The following is an 11,265-nucleotide window of genomic DNA, read 5'->3' as shown; positions in this document are numbered from 1 at the left end:
AAAAAAAAAAAAAAAATAGAAAGCCCAGGCTCACTGGAGACGTGCCTGGCACAGCCCCCAAAGGCGCCTTGCTCCCTATTCTTCCCCCACAGCACCGTCTGCGGTAGAGAGTAAACAAGAGATCCTCAGCGTGCTGAGCCAAGGTGGATTTGCATTGGTACCACACTACCCAAGCCTGATGAGATCACCCGAACCTCTGCCAGATCCACAATCCCTTCTAGAAACTGCTGATCACTTCTTTTCTTCAGGGACAGTTCCCCCCACATCATCCCATTGGACTCTAAGTCATCTGGAATTCTCACTCAAAAGCCATGTAGTCCTAGCCACACCAAGGGAGGACAGCACTTCCTTTCTGGTCCCAAAGATTCCACCCCAGCCTTCAGGCCCACTGACACAGAAGCCCCACAGGCCGCTCTCCAGAACTCTGCAGGGACTCCTGCCCTCCCCTGGGTTTCCCTGGCCAATCCCGCTTGCCTCCAGTAAAACTCCCCTGCGACTGTGATGCAGCCACTAGAAAAGATACCTCCTTCCATTGGTAGGCTCTTAACCCAGCCTCATCTGCTACCACATGGCCTCAAACTGTGGTCGCAGCTTCTACCTGGAGCCTTTCCACTGAATCACATCAAGACCAATAAGGATCCAAGGAGCACCATCTGCTGAGACCCTCTAAGTTGTTCCCATTCCCCGATGCCCACAGCTACTGTTGCCTTAGAAAACAGAAGTCACAGGTTCTGAGTTCCGACAAGGATCGTGACTCTGCCGACTCAATGTTATGAGCTTCTTCCTTCTCTCTAGGCGCTTTAGCAGCCCACTCGCGGGCTCTTCTGCAAGTGGTCTTCCAGAATTACATCATTAGAGTTTTACAACAAAAACCTTATAAATACACAGCCCCAAAACATCTATGGCTCCTTCATATACACCTCAGCCCCATCATGGGGGGCCCGACGTGCGCAGCAACAGACATCAGGTGAGAAACAAATGCGTTTCTGTTTTCTGGACTTTCATTACCCAGAATCCTTTTCCAGCTTAGCGTCTCTATACCATATTTACCGTTTCTGGGCAAAACACAAGCTTTATATAGAACTCTGCCTTCTAGTATACAACCCAGTCTACTTTACAAATTGATTCTTTTTTCTCCTGTTTTTTACCCATTTTCTCTTGGAGTCTTTGTCTCTGTGAATAACTTAATTTCAAGCATTTACTGAATCAATATCTAATGCATATCAGGTGCATATCTAATACACAGCACTTTCAAGTAAGTTTTTTTCATGGAATCTTCACAAGTTTTTATAACATTATGTAAACGTGAAAATATACACAAAGTAGAGTGAACAGTGTAGTAAATCCAATATTCCGTTTTCCAATTGCAAAAATTATCATACTGCCTATTTTTCCTACACCACCAAAACTGGGTTACTTAAAAGCAAATCTCAGATATCATAATCTCACCTGTAAATACTTCAGTGTACATCTCTGAAAAACTCTTTATAGTTTCCATATTCAGAATACTATTACCTAGCCTAAAAATCAATGAATAATTACTTAATATCAAATAATCCTATCAGTATTCAAATTCCCTGATTCCTCAATTTTTAACAGTAACCCATTTTGATACAGAAAGTGATGCTAGGAGAATTAATAACTTCCTAAGCCATATACACACAGCAGCAGAACAAGTTTCTCACTTGAAGCCTCAAGTTCTCTTTAAATACAGCACACCTACCTTCTCCCCATGTTTAGAGAAGGCCTACATATGTACTTTTTAAAATTATCTTTACAAAAATGGCCTTTTTCTTTTGAGTACTTTTATTGCCAGTTAAATAACCTTAAAAGTGGTTCAGTGTTTGGGACCTGAGGCAGACTTTATTATTAGAGTATTAGTCACTCAGTGCTCAATATCACAAAGTAAGTGACAATATAAGAAACGAAGGAAATAAACTTGTATAGTATGATGTAGTATCTACTGTTACTCGTACTGAGGCCTCCTCCAGGGCACCATGGCTGAAGTTAAATGATATGATGATGGTAACAACAGCAATGTTCTGCTCAGGAGAGCCCAGGGCAGTCCATTCTAGATGAATGAAGGATGATGAAAGGTGTTTACAAAGAGCTTTAAACTTCTTAGGACAGAAAGCTTTAGTATCATCTGCTGCACAGGACAACCTTGGAAAGGTAAATGGGCTGTGAGACTAAACTCCCCAACAACTCCTTTTCGGTGCCGAACATCACGTGAGACAACAAAGTGAAGTGTAAACCATGCAGCCATCACAGACAGTCGCCTCCAAGTATGTGACACATTCTAAAAGACAGATATAAAATTGTACAGGATCTCTTTTACAAGTCTTAAGTAAATCTCTTGCCTGGAAAATCCCATGGATGGAGGAGCCTGGTAGGCTACAGTCCATGGGGTCGCTAAGAGTCGGACACGACTGAGCGACTTCACTTTCACTTTTCACTTTCATGCATTGGAGAAGGAAATGGCAACCCACTCCAGTGTTCTTGCCTGGAGAATCCCAGGGACGGGGGAGCCTGGTAGGCTGCCGTCTATGGGGTCACACAGAGTCAGACACGACTGAAGTGACTTAGCAGTAGCAGTAAGTAAAGGTACTTCTGGGGATGTTTTTAAAAATGTAACAACGAAATAGAGAGCTGCTTGAAAATAATCTTTAAAAGTTGTAGAACACAAATAAGAAACAAAACAGATTCCTTGATACTGACCTTCAAAAATATTGTTTTAAGTTCAGCTGGATCTGCTCTCTTGGTTAAAGCCACCTATAAATAAACATAAAAATGTTTATATTATTAGAACAAAGCTGAGAAATCAAGCTCACAGACTGAAAGAAAATAAACTCCAGGTTAGAAATCAGTGAATTTCATTTCTGCACTTAAAGCACTAAATTTACCCAGTGCTTAAACTACTCTCTGGATTTTAAATCAGTCTTCTTATGAGGCTTCTAGAATGATAACATTCCATACAAGAAACAAAAGATCCTAATATGCAGTGTTTAATATATATCATTTTTTTCCAAAATGAACAAAAAAAAAGAAAAGTTAAAACAGACTTGCAACCACCTGGCATTTTAAACTGCAATCCAGAGTGACCCAAACTCTTTCACAGGGGAATATTAAATATTAAAGTACAACTTGTTAAGTATGCAAGAAAACGTAGTTGTTAGAGAGGTTAGTGAACAAGGCAAATAATAGTCACAGACAGAAGGCAATTAATTCCCATGGCTCCGCAATGGACAGGCATGAACACCCAGCAATCTGGTCATGTCCAGCAGTCCTCCTTTCCCCAACTTTATAAAAAAATCCAGAAGTCTCCACTTGTACAGCATTGGGAAATACAACCACCATTGTTTTCTCATAACTTTAGATGGAATATAATCCATAAAAATATTGAACAATGTTGTACACCTGAAACTAATATTGTAAATCAACTGTGTTTCAACAAAAAAAAAAAAAAGAAAGAAACCATAAGTCTCCAAATGTATGATTATTATTTACCACGTTCTGGAATACAAGGGGCTATGGTTACCTTTCAAGAGCAAAGTTTGACAGATTAGCTCAGAATAGGTGTTGTGCTTAATTCTCCAGCCCACAAAGTCCAAAAACATCACCGGGGAAAGAGAAGACAAACTTGAACATGGCTGCCCCAGGCCAACACAAAAGAGTCCTTATGTGGAACCAAACAGTGGGCTTATTCAGCGTCCCATCACCCAATCCTGCTGGCAGAAACCGTCATGAGACTGAACTCTCCCCAAGCACAGCATCACCCCATGATACAGCCAAGGAGGGGTTCCTGGAACCACCCCAATACTGGAGCCATGTCGCCATCCATGGGGAGATTTATGCAAATTGTTCTAAATCCCTTCGGTGTGTTTGCAAAGGCTCTCCTGAGATCTTTGGACAATGGGTTCTCTGTCTTGAAATATGTAACTGCCTGAGCTCCTTGGCCCGCCACTGTCAGGAATAATTTTATTAACTAATTGTTGGAATAGGAGAGGTAGATTTCCTGAAACCAGCTAGTTGGTCACCTTGTTTCCCAAACCAAGACTGATAACTCCTAACTTCTGCTGAGTACTTGTAACCACCAATGCTATTTTTAGCCATAAGAATTTGTCATCTTTTTAAAATCCTCAGTCACTGAGTGTTCTCTACTATTCAATTAAAGAGAAAAAAAATATAAAAGTCGACTGCAAAGCCAACCTAAGACGGATGATGGTGCTGCTGAGAGTCTCACAAGATCCCCTCCACTGGGGTCTATATTCTGAGAAAGGTGGGGAGGACAAACACTATTGGAGATGGGACAGCACGAGAAGTTTCCATCCTCTTCTTCAAGAGAAAAGACACTCCCTCCAAGTTCTACGTCTCAAGACCGTAAGTAACAATTTTTTAAAAGGCATATGGTGACCCTCAGCACGTAACTGGGTTTCCTTTTAAAAGCAAAGGTAAGTTTCCACAAAGTGAACTATTCTTCCTCCATCTGAATAACACATCCTTTAAAATCAAATTAATTCACTCTGCCACACACACTTCATAAAGCCTTCCCTGGGCAATGCTATTTCAGAGTGAACGTCCCCCGCCCTGACTCCCACAGCATTCTTCTCCTTACGGATCCCAGAATGCACAGTCATCGCTCACCGCCAGGACTACACCTCTGTGACAGAAAGAAAGCTTTCAGTCTGTAACTCTCCCCAGGTGGAGGGCACGGGAGAAACCCATCCATATGGCGGCCCAATGCCTCTAAGCCATGTCACCTAATGTGTACAGAACACTTAAAAGTTTTCAGAGCAGGACTATGACGTCACTGGATCATCATGGCAGACCTCAGGCTCAGACAGAGCATATTATTGCTCTCATTTGACAGAAGGGGAAACCAAGACTCAGAAAGGGTTACTTATTTCCCTGAAAGTCAGATTTAGCAACAATTTTTGCTGACATTTCTAAGTGTTTTCTGAGCGGAGGTCAAGTTCCAAACCTTCCATCCCCTTACTGTGCTGGTCGTCTCACTGAGTCACATCATAAGCAGCTTTAAATTGACCATAGTTTATGTGACCCCTAATATAAAATAGCACACACCTAAAAATCAAGATTCTCCCAGTTTCTCCTAGTAGCACCACCTTGTAGTGTATCCATCCAGTGCTTTGATTAAGAACATGCTCCAGTATCAGACTGCCCTTGATTGTGGGCGGCAGACCTGAGCTCTCAACTCACTAGCTGTGTGACCCTCCGGTTTTAAGCCAACTCAGAACAGCTGTTCAGGCAAGCTCACACTGCATCATCTGACAAGCCTTAGTTCATCAGGCTTTAGAAGATTCTCAAACTTTAGGTTTTTCTCCAAAGGCTAATTTTCATTGTTTTATATACAAGTATATATTTCTCAAATATGAATAGCATGTAAATATTTACAGCTATTGGGAGAAGGAAATGGCAACCCACTCCAGTATTCTTGCCTAGAGAATTCCCTGGACAGAGGAGCCTGATGGGCTGCTGTCCATGGGGTAGCACAGAGTCGGACATGACTGACGCGACTTAGCATGCATTGGAGAAGGAAATGGCAACCCACTCCAGTGTTCTTGCCTGGAGAATCCCAGGGACAGAGGAGCCTGGTGGGCTGCCATCAATGGGGTTGCACAGAGTCGGACACGACTGAAGCGACTTAGCAGCAGCAGCATTTACAGCTATTATTCTTACTACCTAGTTGCCTGATTTGCTTTATCATTACTGTTCTGAATTTGCATTTATAAGAATAGATGCCACCATTAAAACAAAGTTTTTATATCAAAAGTTCTAAATAAAGTAATTTTTAAACATTGTTACGGAGTAAATCACCAAGAAGAAAAAGGATTCTTGGCAGACGACTATGAAATATCACCATTTGCTACTTAATAATTTCATACACAAGCACATAACATTCACACCAAGTGGAGGTTAAAGAAGAAAGCAGGTGAGGGGGGCGGTAAAAATGGAAACATGCATTATCTTTTTTTCCATAAACTGGGAGACCTTTATCTTTGTTAATGACAGTATAGAAATTTCAGGTCAATTCCCCCAAAGTATGTTCCACAGGGCAAAATTTGAGGATCACTGAATATATAACACTTTTGACAAGTCAAACATTATAAAAAACAGTTTAAATAGGCTATCAATAGCATTTGCAAAACACATATACTGGGTAGGTACATTCCAAATACAAAAAAAAAAAAAAAAAACAGCCAATAATAATATAACTTGAAGGACTGGTTTTAACAAGCAGGCAGTGGGACGCATGGCAAGGAAACCCAGAAAGCTATTTTTGAGGACAAATAAATTCACTTTCATTTTAATATGAGTTACAGCAGCCAAACAGAGGAAGACACCAGAAAAGATTTTTCTCCATGTAGGAGCGTTATTTAAACTGGCTTTCTTACTCGGGAATCAAGACTCAGCTGAGGGCTCATTGCTTTAACACACTGCAGGGGTACGGAACTGTGCACTTAAAATAGTTGCTGGGTCTAACCAGGGGTGTTGAGAGGGAACAAACATAACCTACAAAAAAGTCAGGGATATTCATTTGAAGAAGAAAACATGCAGAAAAGCTCTCTTCTTACACTGGGAAGCTCGAGCCATTAAGACCACGATCTCCTCGTAGTCACCTTACTCTTCCGTGTCCCCTGCTCCAGTAAAGTTCAGAAACTAAGAGCTCTGAACACGTTCTTAAAGAAAACTTCCAGGTGAGTAGAAATCAAATCTTTACAAGGAAAACAGGTAGCTCCTGTTAGGCCAACGGAACTGCAAATTCTCACACTCCGCCCCAAATCTACCAAGTCAGAAACTCTGGGGGCGGGATCAAGCAATCTATGGTTTAACAAGTCCTCCAGGTGATTTTGATGCCTGTAGGTTCAGAGGGTAAAGTGTCTGCCTGCAATGCAGGAGACCTGGGTTCGACCCCTGGGTCAGGAAGATCCCCTGGAGAAGGAAATGGCAACCCACTCCAGTACTCTTGCCTGGAAAACCCCATGGACAGAGAAGCCTGGTAGACTACAGTTCATGGGATCGTAAAGAGTCAGACACGACTGAGCAACTTCACTTCATTTCAAAGTGTAAGAACCACAGCTGTAATTAATGTAAAATCCTGTCTGACTGGACTTGAGATCCACTGCCCTGGCTGTATGTTTGCATTGCCCCAGGGCTTTGGGGTTTTATCAAACCCCAGGCTGATCAAATTAGACGGCAAAGTCCAACTAAATTAGAATCTCTGGAATGGGTATCTTTAAAGCTTCACCACGAGATGGTGACGGACCAGGCTGAGAACCACTGGGTTAAAACCCAGGACCTCGTTTAGCTTGCTACCTCACTCAGCAACAGTTCTTCCATCGCCCTCCCAAACCTGAAAGGTCTGAAAGACAAGACAAGCTCAGACTTACACTGAAAATTCTACTGTCATGAAGTAATTGTTTACTTTAGATATGAAATGAAAACAGAGAGGCAGCTCATCAAAAGCTACTGTGTGTGTGTAAGCACATGCATGCTTGTTTGCGTGCACTGACAAGCAGAAAACGGAGAGGTGGGAAAAACCCGTAGTGGGTGGTCCTGAATCTCATGGAAAGCACTACTGGGTGTGACCTAATAACTCAGAAGCTGGGGCTACCCTTTCTTCCCACATATCTTCCTATACTGCACAGACTGGAAGGTTAAACTACATTTCCCAGAATCCCTTGCAGCTATGCAGCCTAGGTGCTGTCAATCAGATGAAGCTAAGTGAGATGTGGGAGGCAAAGTTTTGGAAAGCCAAGATTTGGAAGGTAGGGGCTGTGTCTTTGCTGTTTCTGCCAGCAAGCATCATCCTTGGAATTGGCTGATCTTCCTGTGGCAGATCAAAGTGTCTGGTTTTCCTCCTGCCGTGTCAGCGGCAGCATGGTTCTGAAACACTCCCAGTTTGGTGGGCAGTCTCATGACTGCACGAAAGGCAAATGCTCCCCTGGTGGCCTGCTCTGCAGTGAGGCTCTGCAAGTCACTCCTAAGAACTCAACCTGAAGTTCCTTTCTTCACCTTTCCAACAAATTCCATACGCCATTTAACACCCTGTAATAAATTTCCCTCTGCTTAAACCAGCTAGAGTGGATTCTGTTCTCTGCAAGTGGACCTTGACTGATACAATCAGTAGCTGTAAAAGAAAGCCTGAAATTCCCCAAAACCACAGTCACCATTCACTCAAGGGGGATAAAAATGAAGTGTCTCATCACGTTTAAGAAAAATAAGTTTTCATTGACTTCACTGAATCACTCATTCCTCGCCCTACGGTTCCCCTATGGTCTAATAAATGAAGAGTAGTAACTATAAAAAGTTACTGGAATCAATATACAAACAAGATATCATGTTAAGCAGTATTCAAACCACAACCTTTCTGTGTAGTCAACCCTCAAATGTTCAAGTCACTCAACAGTTGACTTATAAAGCAGCAGACACCACAAATGTTAACCCACTGGGTAACTATGCAAGTGGGTTATTTCAGGGATGAGGAAATATTTTATCAGAAGGATTCAGTAGTTTATGAAATGGGTTGTAGACAAACATTAGACAATGATAAAGCCATCACCATTAAATTTCTGTATGAAGAAGCACAGTACAGCAATTAAAAAATGAATGGCAGTGTTTTAGCTGTGGGTGCTGTTATGCCAAAATAACTTTAAACACTCTAATTTTAGATTTTATTATTATTAAGCTAAAGCTAACATTCCAGTAAATGTTCCCAAGACTAAAAATTTGACAACAGACAGTATAAGTCTCCTCTGAAGCAGACATTCATCTCTTTATATTTTCAACTCCTTATGGAGAAAGCATTGCTTGCTCATCGTGTCATAAGCAAACATCACCAGGTTTGGGGTTTCAGTATGTTGCTAACTTGGTGATCTTGGACAAGTCAGTTAGCATCTCCAAGTTTTAGTTTCCTCATCTATAAAAAGGGCAAAGTGCTTTGCAGCCGATCAAGTCGACTATGTTCTTTTCCCCAGACCAGCCCCGTGTACAGTGGCTGCAAATAGCAGCCTCCTCAGCAGTGCACACAGCCTGCTGCCTGCAGAGGCTGCCCTAAGCGACCCTGGAGGCACAGCCTGTTGCCTGCAGAGGCTGCCCTAAGCGACGCTGGAGAAAACCCTTTCCAGTGCACACTCACAGCTGGCATGCTGTCCCCAGTGTAGGCTCCAGACGTGTATGCCTGGTTTCTTTGGAAAGCCCCAGGGTCCACACTGGCCAAGTCTTAATGTCCATCTGCACCAAGGTGCAGAACAAGGAGCCTGTGACTGGGGCCATCTGCAGGACCAAGTTCAAGTTCCCTGGCCACCAGAAGATCCACATCTCCAAGAAGCGGGGATTTACTAAATTTAATGCAGATGAATTTGAAAGCATAGTGGCAGAAAAGCGGCTCATCCTGGATGGCTGTGGGGTCAGACAGATCCCGAACCGTGGCCCTCTGAACAAATGGTGAACCTGCACTCATGAGAGCGTTGGTACTGTTCCCTCCTTACTCGTGCCTACCAATAAATCCTACTTCCCTGTCAGAAAAAACCAACTCGTGCCTACCAATAAATCCTACTTCCCTGTCAAAAAAAAAAAGTAGGGCAAAATGACAAAATTTACTTATCTATTTCATAAAGTTATCTTAAGGATTAACTAGGATGAAGAAAAAGTGCTCTGTGAATTACAGGGTGATACATAAGGCTGGGAGTGATTAACAGCTACTGTTAACAAATATAAGCCAAAAACACAGCCATCTATTTCTAATCCCAAAGAAGAATGGAAGATGAGGAAGTAGGTCCAACGTGTATTCAACTTAGAAATAAGCAACAAAAGATGAAAGGCTAAGGAGAAAATTAAAATTCTATTGGATGATCACAGTCTTGTTAGGAAGCCTGGAGAATCAATCAGCTTGAGGCTAAGGGGGCCACCAATGATGCTTCAAACTATCCTAGGATCTGAGGTGAGAAACCCAGCTCAGAACCCACAACAAAAGCAGGTTGCCTAGGCTGCCTGTCAGGTCAGCCGAAATGGCAGCTTCACACACAAGCTGCTCTGTGTGTGTTTGTGTGTGTTTAGTCATATCAGACTCTCTGTGACCCCAAGCACTATAGCTTTCTAGGCCCCTCTATCCATGGGATTTTCCAGGCAAGAATACTGGATGGGTAGCCATTTCCTCCTCCAGAGCGCGTTCCTGACCCAGGAGTCGAACCCATGTCTCCTGCACTGACAGGCTGATTCTTTACCTCTTGAGCTGCCTGCCCTCTCCCAAATCAAACCCACATTGAGTGTCCACTCGGCAAAGCCAGATCACGTGCTTGTGCCCTGGCTGCAGGGAAAGATGGGAACTGAGTTCTGACTCATGTTCTGGCAGGCAGACCTTGTAATGTGGGGATTTCCTCCAATATAGGAAAGGTAATCAAAAGATGATGGGGACACGTCTGGTTTCCAGTCCAGCATGCAAGGGGCTTAGAAATGGTCAGTCCGTCATAAAAATAAGTAAAAAGACTAAATGCTGAAAAATCAACTACTCCCAAACCACTGCCCCCCAAAATGGAGACAGAAAGGCAGAACCAGAAAATCACAACTTATCAGAGCTGAAACCCATCCACTGAAACCTCTGCAGGAACCAGTGTTGAGAGTGGGTAACTCTGAGCTGCAGATGGACAACTGCTGGAGGCTCAGTGTGGACAAGAAAAGACCTTGCAAAACTCTAGGTGGACCTAGACATCATGGATTCTCCACACTTTTGTGAGTTTTACCTCCTGGAGCTCAACTTGGCTCTCAGTGACTACCAGAGAAAAGACTACCTGGCACTTTCAATAGGAGGAAAGGAAAAGGAACCAAGCTGAAATGCACAAGAGCCCCCAGCTCTGCTTCAGAAGATATTATTTCATAGGCACCTAACCTGCGGGAGTATTACCGGAGCCAGTTAACCAGAGGAAAGGCAATACCCAACACCAGCCACCTTCAACCATCCTCTCCCACCTGAGGGGAAGAAGAACGGAGAAACACTTGTGAAGTACACTGTCCAGGGGCGTGGGCTCTCCACTGAACTGGGACCTGGTCACAGGCCTACAGAACATTTCTTCTGCCTCTAGACCCTACCCTCACAATACCAAAGGACCAGTTACAGCCATCCCTTTTATCCAGTACATCACACCTGAATATCAAGAAAAAAAATCACAAAAAATACCAAAAGGCCAAACAGCACGATCTAAAGAGACAGATATGGCAGGAATGTTGACATTATCAGACTAGGAATTT

The 11,265-nt window shown here is 43.0% G+C and overlaps 1 protein-coding gene across 1 annotated transcript in view; it reads right to left on the bottom strand.

Moving 5' to 3' along the window:
- Window positions 1–11,265, bottom strand: part of SLC25A13 (solute carrier family 25 (aspartate/glutamate carrier), member 13) — a 232,099-nt gene that overhangs the window by 200,655 nt on the left and 20,179 nt on the right. Inside the window, exon 2 of the mRNA XM_010839742.1 lies at window positions 2,719–2,772. Within this exon, the coding sequence (XP_010838044.1) occupies window positions 2,719–2,772 (54 nt within the window). The remainder of the gene's footprint in view (window positions 1–2,718; window positions 2,773–11,265) is intronic.

This window comes from Bison bison, unplaced genomic scaffold, assembly GCF_000754665.1.
Source record: "Bison bison bison isolate TAMUID 2011002044 unplaced genomic scaffold, Bison_UMD1.0 scf7180017864134, whole genome shotgun sequence".
NCBI lineage: Eukaryota > Metazoa > Chordata > Mammalia > Artiodactyla > Bovidae > Bison > Bison bison.
Note: the sequence above shows the minus strand (reverse complement) of the source record. Positions and strands in the feature narration are given on the sequence as shown.